This window comes from Taeniopygia guttata, chromosome 1A, assembly GCF_048771995.1.
Source record: "Taeniopygia guttata chromosome 1A, bTaeGut7.mat, whole genome shotgun sequence".
Lineage (NCBI taxonomy): Eukaryota > Metazoa > Chordata > Aves > Passeriformes > Estrildidae > Taeniopygia > Taeniopygia guttata.
In genome coordinates this window covers 65,503,784-65,530,669 of record NC_133025.1, presented here as the reverse complement: position 1 = coordinate 65,530,669, position 26,886 = coordinate 65,503,784, and the positions used below count along the sequence as shown (strand labels likewise).

The following is a 26,886-nucleotide window of genomic DNA, read 5'->3' as shown; positions in this document are numbered from 1 at the left end:
GATGTACATTACTTTAAAGCCAGCTGTCTGTATCTTTATATTGTGAGACAATGACCTTCACTATGTGGGAGAATGAACTACTAAAGAATACAAACACAAGAAAAGGGAAACAGGAAATTGCTAGTGGTGGGAAATTTTCAGAAATGTACCCAAAAGGATTCCATACGTGTGACTGTATAAATAAAATTTTAATATCAGAGTCTGGTTACTCTTATGCAGGTCTTAATAGGATATGGCCTCCTCAGGGGGAGAAAAAGGGCTGCAAGTGTAATGTGATAGCCTAATTGGTAAATTGTTTCCTATGAGATAGTTCTGGTAATTTTAATAATCAGAGATCTATCTTTCTTGCAAAAAGAGGCCAGTTTAGAGCTCAAACCTTGTTCAGAAACAACTAATTGCCTGACCCTATTCTCTCTTAGAAGAAAGATTTAATTAGTTCAAAACTACTTAAATATTTTGACTATAAATCTCTTCATTTCATTTGCCTTTATATCATGTACTTGTAGAGGAAAATTGTAAAGCAAGGTACAAACAGCTATGAAAGCAGAAAGTTTGTGGACTTGCAAGAGGGAGGCATGAAACTATGATGTGAGCTCCCTGCATTCAAAGGGTTTGCCTACAAGTTGCCCAGAGCCAGCAGTATGGGGGAATATCAGATTTGATCATTTAAGAATGAGAGATGGACAACCCCTGTTTGGCACCAGTTGGGATCTAGTGAAGCTGAGTGCTGCAGCTACAGAGATGAAGATCATAATCACAATTTGCACAGCAACTTTAATTTGGGACAGAGTAAGGAAACCAAAATTGATGATATTTTACCTTTCCCTCTTCCCTTCTGAACTTTGCCCCTGGCCTGTTGCTGCTTTGTATAAGCTCTTTCCTCCAGTGACTCTCTCCTCGTGGCTCAGAGGTGATTCAGACATATGTGCTGCTCAGTTATGGTAATTTTCAGAGCAGGAGCTGCACAGCCACTGTTGGGAGACCTGTCCTTCCAGCAGAAACACTCCAAGCAACATCTCTCCTGGCCTGCTCTCACACCACCTTATATATGCCTCTCTTTGGGTGGGCAGTGTGCAGAAATACATGTATGCAGTATATATCAAAATACGTGTGTTATCTGCTCAAAATGCTATTGACATCCTAGGGTGGAAGCTGCAAGGAATATGCTAGATGGAGACCTTGGTTCAAGCTAAGTTCATGCACTTTTTCCAAGCAATTTTCCTTTTTTACCTTGAAAGCCATTGGCAGCTCAATAATGTAGAGGTCAACGTAGTCCAGCTGCAGGATCTTCAGGGTTTTCTCCAGCGTGGGACGCACCAGCTCTGGGGGGTGGCAGGTATTCCACAGCTGGGGAGGCAAGCACAGGCTTTCTTTGGGTGCCAGGAGGAACAGAGAGCCAGCTGAAGACCCCCCAACACACACTCCCTCCCTCTTGTCCTTCTGACAGAGGAAGGACACTCTCCTTATGCAGAGTGCAAAGACATCATGGTCTCCATCCCTGCAAGGCAGGGCTGAGGGCCTTACCTTGCCTTCTGTCAGAGCCAGGTGCAGAGGTTAAGACAGGAATTCTTGCCCAGGACTAATGAAGTATTGACCCAGTAAAACCATTACATATTTTTTTATTACAAAACAGGTTCTTCTGAGCTGAGTATATTGCAAACTCTTGCTCAATGAACTTGGATTCCTTTTGTTTTCCAAGCATATGCTTTCACTGAAAATCTTTGTTCCCACAAGGAATCTGTGGTCAGTTTTATGCTTGAAGGCAGAAGCTCGGATCATGCTAGTTAGCTATTGAACAACCAAGCACTAAGAGAATCTTCTGGTTTTCTCCTGTGGTCAGGGAGCCTGGGAGACTGCCTGACCTAGGGAAGTTTTCTCTTATTCCCCAGTCCTCACAGGAAGATGTCTTTGTGTTTAGTCACTGTAATGCAGGTGTGAGTAGTTAAAGCACATTCTCCTGTACCTCTTTAATTCAAACTGCTTCCTTTCAGGGTTATGCCCCGAGGTTGCTATGGAGTGTTCTCAGCTGGTGAGTGTTCAGCACTATCTCTAACTGAACTCTGTTGATTCGAGTCTCTTGCAAGAACAAAATCATGGCACGGTAATTAGTAACCAAGAGCTCTTTGTAAGCTGATTGAGTTTTGTCGATTTTAACTGCAGCAGAATTAACACACAATAGAAGGTTTTTAGTGCCATTTGAATGTGCACAATAAGTTGGGCTCTTTTCTTTTTCTTTTCTTTTATTTTTTTTTTTTTTCAGTATACAAAACTAACATGTGGAGTCACATTGAGGTTTTTGTCACTTTTGCTGGTTGGAAAAACCTGATGTTTGCTGGTATGGTCATTGTCTAGTCAGTTCTGCCACCAAAGCTGACAGCCCCTGCATGCCAAGGTATAGAATAAATTTGTTCTAAAGACACCAAACTTGAGAGAAGAGGGAAAAGAGGTTGATTATAGGTGTTAAAGGGCATAGCTTGTGCAAGTTTTAAGTAATTTAGATGCTTGTGGGGTTTTTTTTAAACTATGTTATAGTTATTCACCGAGAAAATTATCTGCTCAGTTCTGCACAGAAGCAAGGACATCTGACCCTGTCCTAAGGTGACAAACCAAAACACCTGGAAATTCATACTAGACCTTTCTCAGCTGTATGCTGCAAGATGTGAAGAATGATCAGCAGACAGTGGTAAGAGGTTAAGGTGTACTACAGTAAGAGACCAAGGTCCTGTTCTCAAGAGTTTATGTTGTTCCACTGGATTTACTGAAAACCTTTGGGCTGTATGTTTTTTAGCATTTTACATGCAAAATGAGCTTACCTTGCATTTAAGCAAGCAAACCCTTCATGTCCAGGTTGTTACTGTGTTTTAGAAATTTGGTAACCTGAGATATACTGCCTAGGAGTAGTTTTTCTGAGTGCCCTTTCTAGCCCAGTTCTATTGAGCTCAGCATTTGCCTGTGAATATACTACCCTCTAAAAACTGCAGATGTTCTGAAGAACCAGCCTTTAAAAGCAGCAAACATTTGTACTATGTCAATGCATTGATGCCATGGAAACTTGAGAGCTTTATAACTGTTTTCATGATTTGTACAAGTTATTGTATTATCTACCTAAGCAGAAGCCATGTTTGAGCAGTCAAAGCTGCCAGCTGGCTTTGGCATTTTAGGACACCACATTCCCTGGAAATGTTACTTCTAGTTTAATGAAAGAAATATCCTGGGATGAAAGAGGAGACCAAAAAGGTCTTGCTGTATAAGCCAAGTGAGATGTTGGCAGTTGATATAAAACCTCTAAAATTTCTGGATGCTGAGCTGCTCTGCCTGATCAGGCAGCCAGCAGCGAGAGCCAAGCGCAAGTGCCGATGATTTCAACTGGCAGATGCAGCACGATCACACCAGGTCACTGTTCCAGCAACGCTGCCACTCAGCAGGGCTGCTCTCGTCAGTCCCTGCTGATGGATCAGCTCCCATCCTCAGCATCTTTGCTTCAGGAAAGATCTGCACCAGGGGCTTGAGTCTGAAGGCTCTTGGGAATTTCCAGTGCTTCTGATGTCAGTAAGGCAGAAAAAATAACTAACTTCTGTAGTGCCTGGTGCTTCCAAGAATGGTCTGTGTATCTACCATGTTTCCTAGAAAATGCAACAGTTCATATCCATCAGTTACTGATCAATGCCCCAAGTATCTACTTGGTTGAGATTTGCCTGTAGTTTGTAAGCTACCTAAGTTTGTGAGGTGCATTAAACCAAAGATACATAAGGCAAGGGATATCCATTCTCACTCCTTCTGGGAAGTTCAGAGATGCTTTGAGAGCTTTGAGTGAAACCCGTGAAAATCCTAGATTGAGATGGGTTGAATTAGTTGCAGAGTATTTTCTGTTTCTGCCTTTGAACTCTTTTAAAGATTGTAGAAATGTTATAATGGACTGTCACACTGAGCAGCTGACGTTTTGTCAAGCACAAACACAAGGACACGACTGTAAGAGAACTCCGTGTGTGTGTCACCTCACAGACACACGGCAGGCTGGGAGCACAGGCATTGGCTGTTGTCATACCGTGTGTTGCAGCCCTGTGGCTTGCAGGACCTGCATTTTTCCAAATGACTCAATATTTAAGTAGTGATTATTGACTAGGAAAATCATCTGGTGATCAGATAAGACAGCTGAATACAGAAATGCTTAATAAATAAAGGAAGTTTGGAAATGTTACCAGGAGATGTGCTTTCATAGAGCCTCAAGGTTGATATGGGCAAATAAACTGCAGGGGAAGCAGCTGAGAAAGTTAAAATACTCAAAATTGTTAGGACATCTGGTTCTAGCATTTTGGCACAACTTGGTGGTTTTGATTTGTAATATTACCAATAATTTGCAGTAATGAAACTATAAAACTGTTGAAACCAAATATATTCACTGATCCAAATCAACATATTTGGCATATGAGAGACTGAGAAATTCCCCTGCTAAAGGCAGAGAATTTGAGAACGTGAGGCTTTTCTCAGAATGGCAAGGTTGTTATCAGCAGAACCAAGCAGGAAACTTGGAAAAGAGGTGCATATTTTACAGATTGGAAATTGCTGTACTTGGAAATTAGTTTATAGCTGCTGAAAATCCACTTGGTCTGCAAACTATCCAATATGAGGCTTAATTTTCCCAGATCACAGAACTTCACTATATTGCTCACAGTAACCCAGGCCTCTCATCCCGTGGGATCTTTCACTCTAGGAACAGCGGTGTTTATTTGCAAGTCTGTTGAGTAATTGTAGATTACGTCTTATTTGGGAAAGGAGAAAGGGAAAATATTAGGCTGATAATTTCAAAGAGGCACTGCAGGAAGGACTATTTGAGGCCATAAATTCCTTTAGAAACTGGACAGTCAGTCTCTATTCTGCAACGTGCAATGAGCTCTCTTATACCTGGGTAACTCATTGGACAAGGGATTTAATTCTTTTAGGAGAGAGTCAAATCATAGAGTTAAGACTTGAATATATAAAATACCTCATGCATTACTCCAGCCTCATTGCTCTAGAACAGAAGTGTAATGACATCTTCTCTCCAAGTAAGTTGATTCATCATCCTAGAACTTTTTAATTACAAGTGATACAGTAACTAAGGGTGTAGCTTGGTGAGTAATTTTCTGGCAGTAGTACCAATGTAGGCACTTGTTGTTCTTCCATACACAGACACCGGCATGCACGTGCTTGCTCCCACCCCTTTCATTGTGTAACCTCATGGCAAACATGTGCAGGGAATTGCTCTAACAGAAAATAGCTCAGTCACAGGATCATTGTCCAGCTGGGGCTCTGTGTGTGACAACACAACGTGTGGCACAGTAACAGGTTAGGCAGCACTTGTGGCTGAACGTAGCCATAGTCTTAACTTGCAGGTGCCTACAATGCTAAGCAAAAAGGATGTTGCATGGTTTCCATTGCTATCAGAGATTTAAACAGAGAACAGTGATTCCTGTGCCTCACAACAAACCTAGTGTTCATAAAGATCTGCAGCATTCTGGTAATGCTCGGAAATAAAAATAAAGGATGTTGGATCTGGGAGGAAACATTCCAGATGCTGACCACTGGCATTCTTAAGAAAGACCACTCACAGAAATCCTGGATTTAGTGTAGGTAATCTGAGTGCAGGTTCTCACCTTGCCACAGTAAAATATGTCTTCTCGCTTGATCTTCCCTTCAGCAATCTTCTCCCGGATGGCTTGTCCCACTTCATGCTCATTGAAGTAGACAAAGGCACCGTCGATGTGGCGGTAACCAGCATCGATGGCAATCTTCACCGCCTCCAGACAGGAACCTTTGGGAGTCTGGTGGGAGAAGGAAAAGAATGGACATGGTGTCAGCCTGCTGCCTACCTTTCCTTCAGTGCTAGAGGGTGCCTGAGATATGTGCGAGGTTCGTGGTCTAATTCATCCTGAGTGACCATCCTTTACCTCCCAGGTAACCACATCCCAATTTCTACATAAGTAAGGGCTGTGCACTTTTTCTCAAAACTGTTGAGCATGTGGGATTAAAATGGGAAAAGGCAGCGAAGCAAAAATTTGTCTCACTGTCTCCATGAAGGAGAAAATATTAGTGTCTTCAAGAAGTAGAATCCAATACATTTGATATGAATAGAATTTCAGAATTTCTTATCTAGAGAGCAAGGGCTTACCTACAACACCCATTTGATAAAATCGCTTACTCAAGGGGAAGATGACTTTTTGGTTGAGCAGAAGTGGTCAACCACCTGCTGATCAGAGGCTCTTTGAATAGCTTGGATGTTTCAGCAGTGCAGGAATTTGGATTTGACTTATTTCTCCTCAAAGCAACTTACAATTGCTGGTATCACAATCTGAAGGTCAGGACTATCTACTGGTATTCCCAGTTCTGAATAGCTACTTTACTGTGTGGTTAAGAAACAGTACTTGCTTTAGTGTATATTCATATATATTTTACTGCTTCAGTTTAAGATGAGCCCAAGAAACCTCCTAATAAGTGACATTTTTGTACTGTGTGCTGCATTTGTGTTTGCTCATCATTGCCAAAATTCAGAGTAAGCTTGTTTTTTCAGAGCAGTCATATTTTCCATATTTTCCATTAGCCAATGTGGCAAGCAAAATTACATGTAGGCCAAACTAAGCAAAAAAGCACAAAACTGGTTACTTAAATTATTTGCCTGGTCACTAAAATTGTACTGAAAACAACTTATGGTTCCTACACTTTTTATAATGAGAGAGCAGCTCTAAGTGGTGGTGGCCAAGGGCGTGCAGCAATGCTATTCTCCCATCCTTTTCACGGGCATTGTTCTGCTGTAACAGGGACATCTGATTCACTTTAAGAAAACATGAAGTAGAGCAAGTCAAACTGCTCTGCTGTGCTGCTGCCTGTCAACAGCAAATGGCAAGAGTTGGTTTCTGCTATCTGCAAGTGCAGGGCCAAGACCACACTGCTTCTTCTATGAAGAAAACAGATGCCAGAGGCATCTGGAAATGAGATAGTATGAAGAGAGGATGTCAGATTTGTTGGTTTTGACAATGCCAAGGGAAGAAGAGAAGCGGGACTGGCAGTAAGTGTTGTTGTGAAGGACATTTTTCACCATAGCAATAGCTCTCCTTCCTCTCTCTCCTAGCTGTCCTTTTATAGCTGCCACTGGCCTGGCTGTCCATGGGTTTGTCATGAAAGAAACAGCTTCTCTTCCACCACCTGCTGAACTAGAACGTGTGAAACTCATAGCTGCTATAGAATACTTCAGTGATTAAGGACACTGGTCTTCCCTTCCATGCATATGAAAGGGATGTCTTTGAAGGACTGCTGAAGACAGCTGGGGATGTCTTCATCCCTGTCTTTCAGCCCCAGAACTGTGGGCTGGAGGCAGATTATTGATTATTCTGAGATAATGGGACCATATTCTAGCCTGCTTGCTCAGTGCCCTTCTTGGCTGACTCTGAGGGACACAAAATGGACCAACTTCTGTTTGGGTTTGGGAGGAACTTTCTGCTCCAGCACGCAGTGCCTAAAGGTTACTTAAAATACAAGACTGCTCACATGTGCCCTGATTTATTAAAGACCTGACTGAGGGCCTAGAAGCAAAACGGCGCAATTTGGCACTCTAGAGTATTTACAGCAGTGATGATGCAATACTGTGTGCTTAATTGAGGGAGACAATGTAACACTTGTTTCAGTGCTTTGCTGCTTTCATTGTGGAAGCCTCCCAAAAGCACGTTCAGCCCACTGGCAGGGCCCTTTCCTGCTTTGTTAGTGGGATGTAATGAAGACCATGACAGCTTTTCAGGCACACTCAATGGCTACTTTTCACTCGGGGCATGCCGGGCAGTGTTACAGAAGTGAGAGGCATGGAGCAGTGACAACCTCCAACATGTTCTCTGCTTTGTCCCTGCCTGAACCTGCAGGAGAGGATTTGAGAGAGGCATCAGGATGAAAGCCCTGACACGAGTATTACGAGCCTGCGGTGACTGATGACAGTAACCTCAGACCTCTGCCCCGGCAATGAGCTGCAGTTGCAAAGCTCAGGCTGACTGGCACAGAGCAGCAGGGCTCAGCTGAAAGGACTGGGGACCTCAAGCCTAAGTGATTATTAGTTATCTGAAAGACAAGTGTATTTCCAAAAGTGCTATCAGTGTTTTTTCTCTCTGAAATGTGATTTTGCAAACAATGTGTCTTCTAGATTTCTTCAGCCTGTTTGAGTTTTACCATTCAAGTGTATGAAAGCAGAGCATTTACAGGACAATGATGCATTACCATAAAATAGATTTTTGAATTCCATTTGTTGAAGAGACTGAAAATGGGATGTGAGCCCAGTACTAGAATTTCCCCTCTTCACACTCTTTAGAGATTGCACAAACACAGCTCCCTATTGTTTCCTGATGCTGTAAACTAAACTCTACCAGGCAAGGAAATGTTGATTATTGGGTTGCATCTTTTCTCAGTCACCAGGGCTAGTTTGGTCAGTAAGAAAAGAAGAAGGAATAGGTGAGGAATGATAGTCTCACAGGTAAGGGAACAGCACCATTTCAGACATGGAAGGAGGGTAGAACAGAGCAAAATGCTTGCAGTTACTGTACCTGCTTTTGGCTGAATCAGTTGACTTGTGTTAGAGCTGAACTTCTGTGCATTTCTTAATTTTTTATGTAGGATTTACATCTGTACAAATAATATTTTGAAAGACTCCTCCATCTCAAGGAATAACCTTATTCTTCAGGGGCTCAGGGTGGCTTTTTTTGGATCAGGTTTTGATTACCAATGGCCGGAGATGGGTTTACATTATATATGTATGTTTTTATTGCCCTAGTCCATTTCATCTGATGTGGTATATTAGTTCTGACAGATTCTGGTCTAAGGTGCTTCATATAAAAATGCAAAGCAATCTAGGGAATAGTTTTTGGAAAATATTGCCTCTATTGAACCATCCCAGCTGAAGGTCTGAGACATCTGTGAGTCTGGAAACTTTATACCATATGTTTATTTTCATTCTAACGGAGAAACTATCATTTCTGGCATTTCACATATTTAATCCTTCCAAATCCTGTAGTAATGAGCTGTGGTAAACTGTGCTGATGAGTTGCACAGGCTAGTCATGTTGTGGTATTGCCACTTTTCAGAAGTGTTGCTTTAGGTGTCATACCTTATTCCATTGTTTCCTGACAGACCATACCAAAGTTGGGTGACTCAAACCACCACTGCTCATCTATCTTTCCCCCAGAGAAGGCACAAACCTGGATCTTTCCCCTCTGCTTCACTGCTCAGCCTGAGCTGTTTCAATCTTTTCTGTCTTTCATTGGTCCTCAGTAGTGACCAAATGAAAGGTTACCAACTGAAAACCAGCTTTTATTTAAGTGCAGACAGAAGTTTGTGATACGTCTATGCTGTACAAGGGTCGGCACCACTTATCACAACAGCTGATGGAACAGCACCTCCCAGTCTGCTTGGCCATGGGCAACCACCTTATTCTACTCAGAACCCCAGAACTCTTCCCCCTCCTTCCTGCAGGTTATACTCACTTAGTACGTTACCTAAAATGCAGTTGCCTGTGCTGCCTGCTCATCCCAGACAGGGTTTTATTCTTGCACCATTCCTGAAAAAGCAGGGCTCACTTTTAGAGTAGTACAAATACTAGATGAGGTGCTGAAATGTCTCTGTGTCATAAACCTTTGTGCTTTGTTAATAGTAATTCAGGACTCTCTAGCTTTGGCCTTAAGACAAATCTCTGCTTCTTTATTACTTTTTATTTAAGCATAGATAAGAGGTGTTCTTGACCCTAATAATTAATGCTTCGGTTTCTGATCAGCATGCCTTGCAACTATGCTACTTTGACCAAGGACTTGTTTTAGCATGGGAGTTTTATGACCACTTGTGCACTGTAAGTCAGATATTTATCTTCAGTGCTTTTGCAGATAGTCACTAATTTGTGCCAAAGAACCATATTAAAGTTGTCACACATTTTATGATAAAAGAATAAGTATTTGGTTGACTAGGAGGACTTGCTCAATCACCAATAAATTTCTTCAATAGCATCTGTGTTAGTTTTAAGATCATAAACTTTAAGGAAACAAGAGACACAATTATTCCCTCTATCAATCAATAGCTTGTAAACTGGCTGATTTACCATCACGCATGACAGATTTAACTGGTTTCTGTTTCCTTCAGGCATCATGATAAATAAATCCAACAGAAGGGCTGGGGGAGCAGGCTCAGATATGCACCTTCACTGAAAGAAAGGAAGCAGCAGTTTGGCCCCTTCTCCACAGATGAATTAGCCAACTGGCCAGTTACCACTTTCTGTGAATCTGAAAAAGCAATGTGCTTCCTCAATTCTGTCTGTCTGAAAGGGTCTGCTCTCTTTTTCCTCTGAGGCCATAAACTTCCCTAATTTCTAATGTTTATTCCAGACACCTTCTGTCACATCCCATTTTGTCAAAAATTGTTCTCCCTACCGTAGCAAATGGTTCAGCTTCAATTTCTTTCATGAGTGCACATGACCAAGCCACGGGAGAATATTTTTGTGCAGGCATATACCCCATGAGTTTTTCTCTTCCCACTCAAGTTGAATGGTATTTTCTCAGCAGTGTTAGTGGTTGTCTGACTTATTATTGTTATTTAGTGTCACTGTTCAGCTGCCCTCCAAATTTTCTGCTTTTTCTATAGCATCTTTTTCTGGCCAGCCATTTCCATTGGCTTTCCAGCTGATTAAGAGAGTTATCTCCAAATACAAAGCTAACAGGACACATTGACAGTGGATTATAATATTGCAAAACCATATGAACTGCTACTCTAGTCATTGTTTTTATGTCTTAACATCAGTATCATCATTTATTCTTTATCAGTGCATACGATAAAGGAAAACAGTCTGACTCAGGCTCCCAGATTCTGCTCTGCCCTGTTTTACAGGAGCAGCTTCACAGAGTTGCACCAGTATCAGCAGCACACGAGAGCAGAGGAAGCAGCACTTCAGGGAACAAGCTCTTTACCTTAGTCCTGAGCATCTCGCCTGTTTACTGCAATGCTTTGCAGTCTCTTAGCTGGGAATAATGATCCTGGGGGGGAAAGCCTGAAGTGTTAGGAGACACAGGGCCATCTTCTGGAAAAATCTGAGTTTAGCTGCAGCAGAATTACACAAGATATCCAAGCCATGGGCCAAGTGCTCCAGTCCAAACCTGTAATTTAGAATGTGGAGCCGCTGTTTAGGAATCTTAGTCAGCTAAATACAGGAAGGAGAAAGTAGGTACATTCCTGGGCTCAGAGCCTCCTTCATCAGAGCTCAGCACTCACACACAGATTCTTATGCAAGTTTCTAGAAGCCCAATTGCTTATTTCCATTTGCCGGTTTTCTGGACAAACTGGCAAAAAGGATTGGCTTAAGATGTTAGGAACATAGAGCATAGAAAGCATGTGTTCTGAAGGCCTTGCAGGAAAGCCCAGGTTGAGTTTACAAAGCCAGAGGATATGAGCCACACAAGGGTACATTCTTAGAATTGTTTGATCTTGTAAAAGAGAAGCTGTACTGTACACCTCTTTCTTGGAAAATGCAACCGCCAGCACATCCCTCTCTCTCGTACACAGGAAAACTTGGCTTTCACCCCCCGGAAGCATTGGCAGCCACCATCCAGGAAGCAAAACCCAGCAAAGGGTTCTCTGCAAAAGCAGGTAGAGCTGGGAAGGGAGGAAGAGAACACAGCTAAGAGCCACAGGATGCTGTGCCGGCCCAGAACTTCACTTTATAGTGAAGTTCTATACTTTTCATGCACTGTGTTGCCTTGGAAGGTGGAGGACAGCAAATAAGAGCAGAGAAGATGGAGAGAATGGTGTCATTGTGGCCTTGTGTCACACCATGAATGAAGGTGGAAAAGGGGTGCCTTTCTCCTCTAACTTGATGTTCTATCAGTGGCCTGAAGTGTGGGGTTTGTCCATACAACAAAAATTAGATTGCATAACTGCAGATTTAGCATTTCTAGAATTCCTGTGACATTGTTATTCTAGGATTTAGCCAAAGCTGTCTTCAGGAAAGCCTTATTATTGTAGCTGGCAGAAGGTGCTGGAGTTATTTTTAACACTTGATTGCAGAATCCTCAGTTTTAGAAGGCTGCAACTTTTCGCTTGACACAAAGTCAGTTAATGCAAGGTGAAGCTAAAGAGCTGCCATACCTTTCTGCTGGCAGCTAGAGGATCAAGCAAACCAAGAATATGATGCGCACACCTGGGTCCCTGTGCTCACAGTGCTAGGTGGGTGGACTGGGAAAGTTTCCTGAAGAGCTAGAGGACACAACAGCCAGCTGGCTGGCCCTGGAAAGCATGGATCTATCTGGGAGGGTGGGTGCTATCAAAATACCCTTCAGACAAGCAATGCAATCAAAGGGATGTGTGAGGTACAAGTGGAAGATAAAGCACCAGCTTGTGCAATAAAGGAGAAGAAAAGGCTGCCAATAGCTCTTCTGCTTCGTTCCCTAGAGTTAAAGGGGAGAGGTTTCTGGCGCCAGTTCGAAGAAGTATTTGCAAAGGCAAATGTAAAACTTGGGGAATTCCACCACCTAGTTAGCTGAACCAACAAGAGTTGGCTTCGAAGCCTAGAGAGGCATTTTCTGCACAGTGCTTTCAAGTTTTGACAAATCTGGCCTCCTAGGTCAACCAAAGAGACAATCCAGATGTTCGCTTCCCACATGAGCTGCAAGAACATGCTTACACTGTTTTTTGGAGAACTGTGGGGAATCAGGGACACATAGGAGTGCACAGCCATATTTAACGTATGGAGTCAGTCAGGGACATTTTAAAAATGGAGCTTTGCCTGGAAAATTGGGCTCTAAATGTTCTTGCCAAAAAGCATATCTTTCAGTTGTGGTAATCCCGATTACTCACTCGTAGGGGTTCAGTTTTTCCCCTCTTCAACAATGCCAGTGCTTCCCTGTCTCATCTTCTGTAAAACCATCTTCTTAACTTTTGTTTAGATAGATGGGCTTTCCCTGTGGCTTTTGAGAAGGCTTGAAAAAAAAAACCCCAGCATATTTAGAAAGCCGTAGGAAAAGAGAAGAATAAAAGTACTATTTTTTGGGTGTCAATATTTGGCTTAGTATTATTGCACTGGTAACAGCTAACTTTGTAGTTTTTGGAAGAGGGGTATATTGAAACAGCTAGTGCTTGTCACTGCAGCACACAGCTATGGAATGGAAAAGGTCTGTTTTCTGTTTGGTTACTTTTCAAAGAAGAATCCCTGGTGACTGGTTTTGAGTAGTGCTACTGTCCTAAAAGCTTATCTGGAATAACCCTCTATTAGTTTTGGATCTGGACTGATAAAACATGATTCTACCCTGTGTCGTAGACAGACACGTAGTTTAGTGGGTCATGCTGGGACCTGATATCCACCATCCAAAAGTTGTCCTGACTCCCAGACAAAGTTGTCACCTTCTAAAGGCCCCCTTGTTCCGGGAGCATTTTCCAGTGGAGCACTCTTGCCGTGTCCAAGTCTGCACGTGTTGGTACCGTGTTTGGGAGCCAAATGACACAGTGCCAGGGTGGCTGCAAGAGACAGCCCCTGTGCTGAGATGAGGTAGGCATCACTGCACAAGGCCAGGCAATTATCTGGCTGTCAATGGATTCATTAGTGCAAGTCTTCAGCTCTACACGGGGATGGATACCTCTCTTGGTCCTGGAGCAGTCTGAAAATGTTTTCATTTTCATAGCAGCTGAGATGTCATCATAGGTTAGAGGAACTATCACTCTAAGGAGAAGGGTTTTTGTTTTAGGCATGCCGGGGTGGCCAGGGGGCGAGGAAGGAGTTGTTCTGAGCACGATCTGCTACTTACAGCAAACTAAAAAATTCATAATTTTCCAGTGCCAGCAATTTTGTGTCCATTTTGCTCACAAGTACTCCCTTGGTTAATGAACTTTGTAGCTAGAAGTTACTCTTTCATTCACACTCATCTATCAAGGCTGGACTCTTCCTCATTAGGAATTTTACATGTTAACCACTTCTGTAAACACAGCTTTTGATCTGTTACACATGATTAGATACTAATTGTGTCCACAACTTGAAACAGAAGCCATTAGCACAAAGTAGAGACTATTAATATTATCAATTTTTTTTTCTATTATGCTTCAGGTTTCATGAAAATGAAGAACCAGAGAGATTTCATCACAGAAGATACATGGAGGTAAAAGAGCATTTTGCAAATTCAGGAATGTCTTAGAGCCATGGGTTTGGCGCAAATCAAAGTATTAGGAACAAAGCTCGTGTCTCCAAAAAAGTTGCATGCAAGAATCTTTCCTCCAGGTTGACAAAAGTGGGGTAAGTCATTTTATAAAATCTGATTTAAGTATTGTTCTTCTACAAAAGCTAGGAGTTTGAGTCTGCCACATTTCAGGAAAAAAAGCACCAACTTCTTCTAATTCCTGATTTTTCTAATTATATGACTTAGGTTTCCTTTCTTAATGAGATAAAGATGCAATCTTGCATTTTTGTAAGCCAAAACTGTTCCATTGTATAACACAAGATTACAGGGAGCTAGCAGGAACTGAGGCATCAAGAGGCAGTCGCAGGCAGAGGAGGAAAGATCAAGGCTAAACATGAAGAAGGAAGTGTTAAAGACAAAGAAACTTTTCTGCTCCAGTGGCAGAACAGAAAAGTTGTAAAGTTGAGGAAAAAAAGGAGAATGCAAGATAAATCAGAGGTAGCAAACTTGCCACTTGAACATATAAGAAAGGGAATTCTAAAATTTATCACACAACAGTAAGCTTTTAGCAAAAGTCATTGATGAAATCAGAACTTGTTCTAAGACTCTTTTGATTTAGTTTAACCTTTTGGTGTGTAACCTCGCCTCTTTGTTAGAAGGAGTTTGATCTGTGAAAGCACTCTTTCATGTGTGAAACCACTTATTCCTTGGAATATTTGCCATGTCTGTAGCAAACAGCAGGGATGAATTAAGGCAATACTAGAGCCCAATCACTGCAGCTTCTTGACTCCTTGCACAAGCTCCTGCCCAAGAGACAAGTTGGTCTGTTGCCCGCTAAAAGCTGATGCCCGCTGCTGCACCTCCTCAAGGCATCTGGGCACCAAATATCAAGAATCCTGCCTTTGTCTGCTCTTGGCAACTGAGTCTTGCCAGTAATTTAGTTAGGGAATAAAATCTGAGCAATTAATCAATGAGGGTATCACTCAACACCAGGATACCAGCCGCTGAAGGAAGGCATGCCATCTGCAGTCTGTGCAAGCAGAATTGCCTCAGTATGGCTGAGTCCTTCAAGCACAAAACTAACTGAGTCACGACTCTGTGAGCGATCTGGCTGCAGATATTGGGTTTCAGGATAAATATTGTTCAGTGTGAAGGCTAGGCTAAGAGTTTACTAACAGGCAGGCAAGGAGCCTTCCAGGACATGTAGCAGATCAGGCACAGTTGTCTTTCTGAGCTGCTGTAATGTGTCTCCTTCCCTTCAGCCCTGACTCAAGTGTAGAAATCACCACTTGAACATATAATTTTAGAATATCCTCAGAGACCAAGGGAGCATGAGGCTACCCTCTGAAACACCTCAGAAATCCCAAGCCTGAGAGATCTCATGTTGCTACGTGTCGACCAGTCGTGGCTGTGCCACTCCAAAGCGCTCCCTGAAGACAAGAAGAACTAGTACTGCATGAAATAATACTGCTGCTTAAAATGCAAAGAGCTTGTGAAAGCCAGTGATGGCTACCAAAAGGGACTGTGAAGGGACACAATGTCTTTTGGAAATGCTGGTTAGGAGATATAATCCAATAATTTTTTAAAAAAATTATTTTGTTTCAGGAATTTTATTTACTTCTTAAGTTCAAGGCATGAATATGAGGTTTTGTAACCAAATATCCCAGCTGATTCCCCCAGCTCTGTTCAAATCGGGTTCCCAATATTTTACCTCTGAAAAAAATTATTTCCTGGTAATTTCATGTAGGTTCATAAAGATCACTCCATTAGAGAGCTAACTTCATTAGAGAGCTAACTTCATGCTCAGTACTTGCTGAGTTCAAACACATATTCATGTGTAATCATTTACATTTAAAGGACTGAGGTATTTTCTTTACATATTTATTTTAATAGCATGTAATGGGAAATAAGATAAGGCTGCAAGAACACTTGGATGTTAGAACCGTTCCTGCTCTTGTCACTGCCTCTCATCTCTTTCAAGAAAAAATCCAGAAGCCAAGTTTACCTCAGGAGGAAGACAATTGTCTGAGTCAAAGCAGGAGAAATTTGCAGGTAAGAAATCAAGAAGCTGAAGCCTTTAAGCTCAACAGTCTCTGCGGAGATCTGGGGCGTCACTTCTCCCAGGAATGTTCAATACATGATTCATTTTGTAGCTTTGGGTCAGGGCAGGTGACTTTCTTTACAAGTCGCCTGAAGTCATTGCTGTTTCCAGACAATCCTGTTTCAGAAGCCAGTGGTGGCTTTCTAGGAGGAGAACTGGGAGGATTAAGTTGTGTGTAATTCCTCCCTTACTGCAGCTGAGAGATCCAGATCCCATCAAGGGGACAAATTACTTATTACCTCTTTTGACTTAACAGCAGCCTATGACAGCTCCAAGGGCAGGCAGCCTGTAGCAGGGGTGCAGCCAGCACCATTCAGAATGATTGAAAAAGTTTATGCATATACATCCTTGTGCGAGGAACTTCTTGGCATAAGTGATCCTATGAGAGCATTGGAGGCGGTTAGACCTGTACAATGAAAAATTACTCTGTTCAGCTTCTAGCTTGGGTGTAAAAAGTAATTCAGAGTGCCAAAACAGTGTTTTTACTTATCCAAACCAGATTTTTTTAACTTGATCACTCAGACTGGATCTGGGAGCCCTGGATGAACTTTTCCTCTCCCTGATTCAAACCAGCAATTTCTTCTTAGACAAATCCCAGACTGTCTGGGCACTCACAAGGGTTACTTTGTGGTAGTTAAAGATTTGGGGAAATGGGTCTCTCTTCCTCCTGGCTGGATGCCATACCAAGTTCTTCAGCATCCAGCGCTGTGGGGCTGGTGGGCAGCGCGCTTTCCCATGGGCAGGGTGCTCCTCCTGCTCCAGCCTGTGCGTGTTCCTTCTTGCTTCTCTCTAGCTATCACCTACCCCACAAGCACATTATTTCCCTGAGCTGTCTGATACGAATTTAATTCCCAGAGGCTGAGAGGAGGATTGAATCTGGTTTCCCACCGCCCATGTGGATTCCCTTACCAGCAGGATATTCAGGGAAAGTCAACTGCTACCTCCAAGTGTTTTAATAATTCTTTGATTCCTCAGCTTGTACTGCCAGTGCCCAAAATGAAATGCTTTGCCATTTGTTTTGCCTGAAACTATTCCACAAAACTGCTTCCAATTTATGAATGGATTTGGCTACCTCAGAACCTCATTTTTAGCTAAGTCGCAACTTGCCAACAGCCCTCACCCAGTGCTATTCTTGAGTGCTTTGCCCAATCTTATGTTTCAGAAGCAGCGCCTGTGTACAGTGCGGTTGCTACAACCTTCTCTCCAAGCCCTGTCCTCCCTCAGTCAAAACAGGAAGGCAGGAGAGGAGCTGTGGCCAAGGCCCCTTGACCTTCCAGGGAAACAGCGAGTATTTATGTGGAGACACTGGATAGATGATTTTAGCTGTGTTGACAGGGATGAGTTATAAAGTGAAGAAGGCATAAGTGCAGTTTTAACGAGGCATAGGATTTCCAGGATTTAGGAGTGTTTTTAGCACCTTTCCCCTCTAAGACTCTCGTCCCCACACTTCATCTGCTTCCAGATGGGTACCAGTGCCACTCAATGGGCTGTGCTGGGAGCTAAGAATCAGTGCTGGGAGGTGGTGGGAGCCTGCCATGGACTGGTCTGGTTCTCCTGTAGCACAGGGCAATGCCAGGGGCTCATCCAGGGGCCTGTCCTCCTCTACCACCCTCCCCTGTGGGACTGCCCTCTCCCTCCTCCCACCACCTATTTAATACCCTGGAGAATTGGGTCAACGGCTTGGGGGCCCTCAGGGAGGGGGAGCTGGGCACGGTGCATCAGCTGGAGCCTTGGCAGAGCCGCTCCTGCACTCACAGGACTTTGCCAGAAGGATCCACAGAGCCAAACAGAGGTAGAATTGGCCTCAAATTTTAAAGCTGTCTGGAGCGCATTGGTAGTCCTGATTCACAGTTCCCACTGTGGTTCCCACCCAAACCCATGAGGAGAAGGAGTATTTGGGGAAGGGAAGAAAGAAAAGGGAAGGAGTCAGTGACTGACATTTCACTTTTTCATTTGTGTCCATCCTTGGTAGGATAAACTGCCTAATTTTTTTATGTAGGTAAGAATCTAATATAAATTATACATTTCCTTCCTTGCATGAAGGAGAATGCAAAACCAACTTCAACACACTGAAATATGCCTGCAAAAAAAAATTAAGCTTAACAGTTCTGCAATTATTACATTCCTTTATTTTTTTCAAATAAGTACAGGAGACATGAATTAACCCTGTAAAAAATTTTATGTGATTCTCTTGATAAATAACCCAAGTTTATGACTAATTCTATTCTGTGACCCAGTGAAGTCTCCTTCCTGTTAGCAGATGAACTGATAGCCAATGGATTCATTATACTTTCTTGTTGTGGTAGGAGAGTAAAGCAAAAAGAAACCCCCAATGTTGCAGTTTTCAGCCTCAAAGAATTAGCTGAATTGTCATCCCAACCTCTACCCAGTCAGAAAAAAAGGCTCTCTTACATCTAGGGGGAAAGAGCATTCAATTAAAATGAGTCTGATTATCAAACAGACCTTTTCCACAGTGGTCCAGCTCTGCTCCTCTTGAGTGATGTACTACTTCGAGTCAGTAAACTCTTACAGGGGACTTTCTGTCAATAGATGTGTTTTTTGTTGAGTATTTCACAACCAGAGGAGCATGACTTATCTCCCAAAATTGCCTTTCAGAGAACAATTAAGTTATTTAAGAGGAGCAAGGCAAGCTGCTGACACATTTCAGTTTTGAAGGCACTGCTGTTCAGTTTACACAGACAAAGCCTGAAACGTGAAAGCTGGCCTTGTGCCTTTGTTTTCTTCTAACTGACTGCCGGAGAAGCAGATTTCCCTGTTCCATGGCTAACTAGATCTGCCTGGTTGGCTTAACCAGCGAGCACATTCCTGCACTTCAGGAAGAAAACTCTGGGCTCATTACGAGCTACTGGGCTACAGCCTGACACTAAGAAAACAGATTTGTTTTGGACAAACTGCTCTGACATGGAGGTGCCAGGGTGAATAACCTTTGGGGAAAAAATATCAACACAAACTAGCATGAAATCAAAAACCTGCCTCCAAGAGCAAGATGAATAATCTGACAAGTGAATGGCTCTGTATTTTATATCAAAGCACAAAATAGCTAGAAGTTGCAGGGATCTGACTCATGAGCAGAAATAGAGTGCTGGGGCTGGCTTGAGCTGTCGCTACCACCAGCTGCCTGCCCCCACCGCTGGAGAATGGGTGGCTCAGATGCTGCTTCTTAAGCAATTCAGCCACAAAAGGCTACAGCTAAGCATTTTAAGGGAAACGTGTCAGCGCTAGTTTATAGCCTCACTCCTCAAGATAAACCTTGAAACGGTCCTGGGTTACCACAAAGCCTTTCAGCTGCTGAGGCAGGAGGGAACAGGACAGACACCTCGCCAGGCATCCCGTTGGAAGTTGCAACAGGCACAAGTCAGCACTCGGCAAAGCAGCTTGTCCCAGCCAAGCAGCACTCCGCTGCCACAGCAAGGAGTTGACAGAAGCCCCCTCTCCATACCCCCCTTATCAGCAAAGCAGCCCTTTTGCGGGCAAATTTTAAGCCGTGACCTATTTAAACATCCTGCCCCATCACCAACCAGCAGCACAACTCTGCAACAAATCCCACAGCACACTGCTGCCGCTGCGTTTCCCCAGCTGCTCTCTGTGACAAGTTCTTCGACTCAAATAGCAGTCCTAATCCTAGCATAAAGCCCCAGCCCAGCTCCACCAGATAAACACACATTGTTTCACCTGGTCTTCTGCGAAAATGAGACTGTGGCAAGTGCCTTATCACTGCTATTTTCTCTACCTCTTCTCAGCTCCTCCTCCCACCCATAACTTTCTAACGTGTTTATCGTGTGGAAGGAGAAAGCTCAGAAAATCAAACTCCTACAAAAGCAGGGGGAAGGAGAAAGGGTGGTTGGATATGTGCACCCATCCCCACTGAGGGTACAGTTACACAGCGGCTTCATTTGCTCTAAATTGGAGTTGCTGTAGCAATGCCTGCCCTGCTTGCATTATCCTGTCCTCCCTACCTTCTCTTAGCAGAAATCAAAGGATGTATATGCAAAAAGCAAAATGCCACTACCTGGGGCTGATTCGGCTGAAAACCACCCCTATCTAAAATTGATTATTTTTGGCTCATTGAGCTCCACGTAAAGGCTCGCTGTACACCTCGAACCAAGGGAGGGCAAAGGAAAGAAGTGTCAGGATTTTGCAGAATAGGGGCGGGGGGGGTGAGTGGAGAAGAAGCACATCTGTTGCTCTGTTGATTTTGGGACAGCTGAATTTCTGCAGAATGAATTCTTAGCAGGGTAACAGCAGTGCCGAGAAGCTGCCTCCATAAGGGGAATCCCATCCAGCTCCCTTCTCAGCTCCATCAGTTTACTTGCCACTCTGGGCTCCCTGCCTGATGTCACTGTATTGTGCCACGGTTTGTCCGGGCTGCAGGCGGGAAATGCAGCGAGGTAGGAGCTCTTGTGCTGGCAGCTGCATTTTTCTTAACTTAAAACTAGGGGGAAAATTGCAACCTGAGGGTTGGGGGCATGATGTACACGTCTGGAAAAAGATGCTTCAAGTTCACTCAGAGATATTTTGACACTGAATTATGCAACATTCTGCTTTGCTGTATCAAAACTCCTGTTAGAGACCTTAATTTTGTTTCACTAACCATTATTCAAATACACTCGCTGAAAAATATCTCCTGAAAGTTTAGAGATGTGGGGGACGATGCCCAGGCTCTGAAGTCATTAATTCCTATCGATTCTCCCCACGTAAACCTGCATCTTTAACCAGTGAGATCTACAGTCCTGGGGACATCTTACACCCCTTCTGCAGCACTCATGCATTGCCTGCAGTTGCGTTTGTTGAAAATTCGACACCATTATTGATGCACCATGGTACATTTAGTGGTTGGTAAATGGCTTTAATCAAGACTTTTCTTTACAAAGGTACTTTTAAATACCTTGTGATATGTGGAGTCATACAACACACATTGCATCGCAACTATTACACAAGAAGGGTTCTGGCCACGATGCCTCTTTTCCAACTCTTCAAACAAACAAAAAAGATGAAAGATCAGGCAGATTAGGAGAGCTTTAAAAGGCAGTGGCTACCGCATTGCCTTTGCGCTCCCAGGTCCTCAGAGGAAAGAAGCATCAGGTGTGCTTCCCCATCCTCCACGGGTGCAGCCGACCGGCACGGTCAGGCGGGATGCCTGCCCGGCGCAAAACCGAAGGATGCGGAATATTTGAGAGTGGTTTGGCCGCTGGCAGTCGGCTGTGGGAGCCGCAGGAATCAGGATGCAGGAATTTGGGTCTTTGTTTCAGGAACATTACTTGGAAAGTATCGGGGGCAGCCGCAGGGCGGTCCGAAATCCCTCATCTTATCTACGCTCGGCTCAGGGAGCAAGGCAGGGGAGCCGATGGCACCGTCCCTTCTGGCTCCGGGAAGCCGAGGGCTCCCGGCCGCCTTGCCGGGGGTCCCATCCCTTCCCGACCCGGGCATTGCACGGCACCGTCCCGACTCCAGGTCCCCCGCGCCCCTGCCCGTGCGCCCAGAGGCGCGGGGCGGTGAGCGACAGCGGCGGCCGCAGCACACCGCAAGCTGGGCGGGATTTTTTTTTTTTTTTCTTATTTCTTCCCACCTTTTCCTCATCTGCGGGCCGCGCACTGCCCGCGGTAGAGCTGAGTCTTTAAGTTCGCACGGGGAAAGGAGCAATGAGAGAAGCAGCCGGGACGGGCGGAAAGGAGGAGGGTACCCGCGGCTCGGGGGGCTGCAGCCAGGGCAGCCCGCACCTGCCCCCGCCAGCGGCGCGTCCCGGCGCCCCCGGACTTACTTTCTGCGGGTCGGCGTAGGTGCCCAGCCCCAAGAGCGGGATGCTGTTGCCGTCGCTCAGCGGAATGCGGTGGCTCTCGGCGGTGAGGTTCATCGTGCCGGCAGGTAGAGCCGCCCCGGACCTGGGGCTGATTCCGCAGGGGGCGGGAGCCGCCGCTTCGCAGCCAACCGCGGCCCCTGGCACCGGTGCCCACCGACGGCTGGACGGAGCGGACCGGCGGAGGCTCTGGGGGGGACCGAGGGACGGACTGCCCTCTCCCGCCGCCGGGGAGCGCCTTTTTGGGGGGCTGAGCCACGTGTGCCCGCGGCTGCCCTGCACCGCGCCCCGCCGCGCACCGCCCCGGCCCCGCCCCGGCCCCGCGGCCACCGGCTCCCCGCACCGCCCCGCGCGGTGACGGCCCCGCCGCGACCCCCGCGGGGCTGCGCGCACGGCGAGGGCCGCTCCGTGCCGCCCTCAAGGCCGGCCCGTGGACCACCAGCAGCTGGAGCGGCTTGGGGCGTTGCTGCCCGCTGGACAGGGAGCCCGCCTGGGCTGCCCTACCTGGAGATGCCGGCAGCAAGGCACCGGCTTCCCGTGGTTTGGGGTGGCAGGTGTTGGAAGTTTCCCCACAGAGGTGTAGAACAGTTTCCACCTCTCTATTCCAGTGATTGAAACTCACTGCTGTAGAGGCAAGGACTGGTGAGTAGTTTCTCTGCCTCAGTGTGAGTCCCAAGTTACAGTGAATGGACTCAAGTTCCTCACGGTCTGGTTCTGCTCCACAGTGTAAAAAATGTATGTATTTCCTAATGCTGATAACCCAGAAGGAGACAATACCCTTTATAAAATTCATCACGCAGCTCTTACTGTCTTTTCTGGTCCTCATAAAAAACCCGGGGCCACCTGCTTTGTGACATCTATGCTGAGTTCTCCCCATTTGATCTGGAAATGAATGGTCTTTTATGCCTTCCTAGATCAACCTGCAATTAAGCCCTCAGGGGACATTATTTTGCAGCCATGACAATGCTCTTTGCCTGGCAGTTTATTTTATTTCCTCTAATACCCTACTTGGCTTTCTGTGCATGGTAATAGTTCATCAGGTTATGCAATTCCAAGAGGGGTTAATAGATCCATAATGAGAAGTTATCTCTGAAAGTTCTTTAAATCAATAGGTGTGCACTAGTTTGCATTCGGGGAAAGGGTTAGTTGCTGCTAGAGCTGGGAACCTACCTGGAGAATACCCTACCATGAGACCCTTTTAGTGTTACTGGCTAGATACCTGCAAAGGTCTCCTGAGAAGATGGGGAAAGTGCCACTTCCACATTTAGGAATGTTCCAAGAAGTTCAGGACTAAGTGCAAGCCAAGTAGATCCCAACACAAAAAATTCTAGTTAGGATGTCCTGCAGGACAAAGGTGGTGTGTGTAAAATGCTCCTTGGAAAGTGGACTGAGTGTGACTGAGGTTGTCTCAGAGCTTGTGCTTTATGTGGACAGCACAGTGCAAAGAGCTACCTCTAAGGTGCCTGGGTTCCATCTGAAGGGGGAGAAGCTGAGGCAGACTGCAGCCTGACTGTAGTTACTGCTCATCCTCCTAGACCTGTCTGTATGTTGCTGGGATCTGTGGGTACCTGCAGGAGGAAGAAAAACCAGTGAGAACCTCCATGCTCCCCTATTGCCGTGAAGGTGATTATCTCTTTCTTGCTACAGGAGCTGCTCTGATCTCCGGTCTCTGTGCCAAGCACATTCTGTAGGAGGACAAGTCGATGCCAGCTGCATGTCTAAGCAATAGCCATCATTCTGTTGTATTTCCAACAGAGGAGCAAACACATGGAGAGATGGAAATGGGGTGAGTAGAGGAGTCTAATTCAGAGACCTACTTATTTCCAGTCCCATGCTAGCATTCCATGAAGAGGCTCTTCTGCCCAGTGGCTGATTTCTATCCCTTAACTTCTAGGCTCCAAGTCCACTCCACAACTTGCTTTTCCATAATTCCTCTCAATCCAGCATCTTTTGGGGAGTTTTAAGGTTTTGACTCATTAGCTTTGGGCTCGGAGCACATCCAGTTTACTCATGTGCTCTGGCAAGAGAGCCACACGCGCCCGGAGCTGCGCGTGATCCCGAGCCGAGCAGAGCACGGCCGTGCTGCGGTGCCTGTCCTGGGGAGAGGAGAAAGTGCAAGGAGCCCCTCTGGCAGGAGTACACAAGCCTGATATGTGACAGCCTTCAACGACAACTGTGAAAGAAGGATTGATGGACTTGCCATAATGCACAGAACGGGGAGCTTGGGCAGGAGAAGGACTTGTGCTTCTAGGAACAGGCAGGCAAAGTGGTCCATCACCGGCGAGGCAAGCCAGCCACATCAGGTAGGTACTCCTGCCCTGCCACAGGCACAAGCCCTCAGCACCCATCAGGGTGACAGGCAAAAGTGGCCTCACTTCCAGCTTCACTGCTAGTCTGGTCCTTACAAAACTAGCCAATGTGCTTGCCCAAGAAATTGGAGAGAGGCAGAGGGTTTTATAAGTCCTTCCCTCCTCTCCTGCACCTTAACTGACAGAAAATACTATGAACACCCTTTACACATGAGACTTTTAAAGTCCCACAGATAGCTGCTCTAGCTCCCTACCCTACTGTTCCAATGCCTTTGCAGATTTTATATGAAACCCCAGAAAACAGGCAGGGAAATGCATTTTCCCCATTTTACATCCAAGTTACTAACTAAAAAAGAAAGCTTATTTCATAGAAGCTAGAAATACTAGCAGGTTTTCAGTTGATAATGAGTATCCTTTAAAGAACAAAGGAAGCCAAATAATGGAGCCTGGAGCCTGTCACATGTAATTCTTGTTAGCAATAATATCTGTTAGCTGTTCATGGAAGCGCAGCTTTCAATTTCAGAGCATAAATGACTTAACCAGACTTTTTATGAGGACATGGTATCTAGCAACTCTGACTGCAAAACAATGTAAGTTTCTAGAGGCAAAGCGTTGGCTGCTGGTCACTGTCGATCAGTAACAATTCAGGAGCTTTTATAAAATGCAGATGTGATCTCAATTCTTTCTCTAGGAAACAAAACCAATGAAGTTTCAGTCTGGCCTGACTAGCAAGTAATGAGTGCTGCCATCCTATCAACACAAGTTTGCCTTCTCTAGTGAAGCTCTTAAATCACGCAAAAACACCTTCAGAAGCAGCTAAGGTAGGTTTGTGATTCATGTCTTGATGGTGCAGGATTTTAGAATTGTGTTAGTCATCTCAGACCTAAGTAAAGAGCAGGGATTTCAAAAGCAACATCTTATATGTGTTCTGTTCCCCATGCCCTGAATCTCCACACAAATAAGATAGATTTAAAAAATTAAAAGAAGAATTAGATCTAAGTTTTTTGCAGGAAAAGTGGGTCAGACATTTGAGGATTCTAGCTGTTAAAAACTTGCTGAAATCTCAGGTAAAGAAAGTACTGAACGGCCTCCTTACCTGGGCAAAGCTGGTAAGGGATCTTTTAAAGTAAAGAGGTCACCTTTTTACTCATTTTATCTCAAATTGCTAAGTATCCTGGGAACAGAAGAAAATGTGTGAAGCCTTTAAATATAGAATCCCCAGTTCTTGGAAGGAAGGAGAAAGAGTCATTGATTGAGAAGGACTGGCCTTGTCATCATTCAGATTTTATGTTTCCTTGGACATTCATGGGTTGCCCCCCTCCTTTTTTTTTTTTTTTTTTTTTTAAACTTGTTTTGGACAGAGGAATATGTTAAAAATAGAATTCTCCTGAATCTTCTTGATCTAGGTGTGTTACACATTGTAGATTAGATCAGTGAGGTTCTAGAGGTGGGTTACCTGTAGTGCCTAAAAATTCGCTTTTTTAAAAAAGAAAAATTGAAGATACTTTTATAATACTTGTATTTTATAATACGTGTATATGTAAGTGCATACTGCTATAGTTTCTATTTTCTCTATGAGTCGTGCTCCACTCTGTGTAATTGTCTGCTAGAATGCATACTCTGCATGTGTTTTTAGTTAAAATTTCTTAAAACAAGGTCTTAAAGTCTGCATATTTTCAGCCTAGTCCTTTAATAACTCACATAAAATAGCATGTGTCCATCCTGCATGTGGAATATCTACTGATGTATTTTCAGCTATTTAGCTTAGAGATTTTGGCAGCACGTGTCAAGACTAATACTTATTTTCTATTTTGCCATTACCTGTAATAAACTAACACACGTGAAGGAAAACTTCTAGCTTCATTCTTAAGCTCTAAGAAATAAGGTCTGTGTATGCTTAGTAGAGGTCCTATACATGAAGTGAGATTGCTTTTTTAGCTACTTCTGCCACAAATTATATAAGCTGACCTGGAGAACACTTCTCCAGTTTAAAAAAACCCTTGTATTTTCACAAATTATCGCAATAATCATCACATATATCCCAATATACTTCTCAAAGGCACCTGATGAGTGGTACCTTACGCTGCCTGCATGATTCCTTCATTTAGTGATCAAGGGATTCCTCATATGGAAGCATTTGTGATCTTTTCCCTTTGGTGATGTTTGTTACACAATGAGGCTGATCACTGCCAGGATAACAGCCTGGGCTTTGTTGGGAAGTGTGATGTAATGGGCATTCCTAGTAGTTTTTACGCAAACACCTTTTTTTTCCCCTAGCTCCCACTGGTGCATGAAAACTACTTGGCAAACAATGAAATGCTTAAGTGACATGTTCTTTTTTTATTCCAATAACTTCTATGTCTGGGACTAGTTCTTGGTAAATTCTTCTTTGAAAGACCTAAGATTGCTTTCAAACTTTCAAGACCTACAGCTTGGCAGTGATATATATACACTTCTAGTGAAACTCTTCACTGCAAGTCCTGCAAAGCAGTATCTGTCCTCCAAAGA

At 44.3% G+C, this 26,886-nt stretch overlaps 1 protein-coding gene and 1 long non-coding RNA gene across 4 annotated transcripts in view; one reads left to right on the top strand and one right to left on the bottom strand.

The window, feature by feature from the left end:
- The window catches only part of AKR1D1 (aldo-keto reductase family 1 member D1), a 34,742-nt gene extending 12,374 nt beyond the window's left edge, over window positions 1–22,368 (bottom strand). The window contains exons 1-3 of the mRNA XM_030263524.4: window positions 22,034–22,368; window positions 5,634–5,801; window positions 1,231–1,347 (exon numbers count right to left, since the gene is read on the bottom strand). Coding sequence (XP_030119384.1) covers window positions 1,231–1,347; window positions 5,634–5,801; window positions 22,034–22,126 — 378 coding nt within the window. The 5' untranslated portion in view covers window positions 22,127–22,368. The remainder of the gene's footprint in view (window positions 1–1,230; window positions 1,348–5,633; window positions 5,802–22,033) is intronic.
- The window catches only part of LOC121469149 (uncharacterized), a 177,408-nt gene that overhangs the window by 45,416 nt on the left and 105,106 nt on the right, over window positions 1–26,886 (top strand). The window contains exons 1-5 of one of the 3 annotated variants that reach the window (XR_012053732.1): window positions 5,797–5,934; window positions 14,084–14,135; window positions 16,047–16,205; window positions 23,717–23,855; window positions 25,070–25,199. This is a non-coding gene — a long non-coding RNA (uncharacterized lncRNA). Of the gene's footprint in view, window positions 1–5,796; window positions 5,935–14,083; window positions 14,270–16,046; window positions 16,206–23,716; window positions 23,856–25,069; window positions 25,200–26,886 lie in introns of those variants that run through there. The other 2 variants (XR_012053731.1, XR_012053730.1) reach the window with 2 other exon arrangements.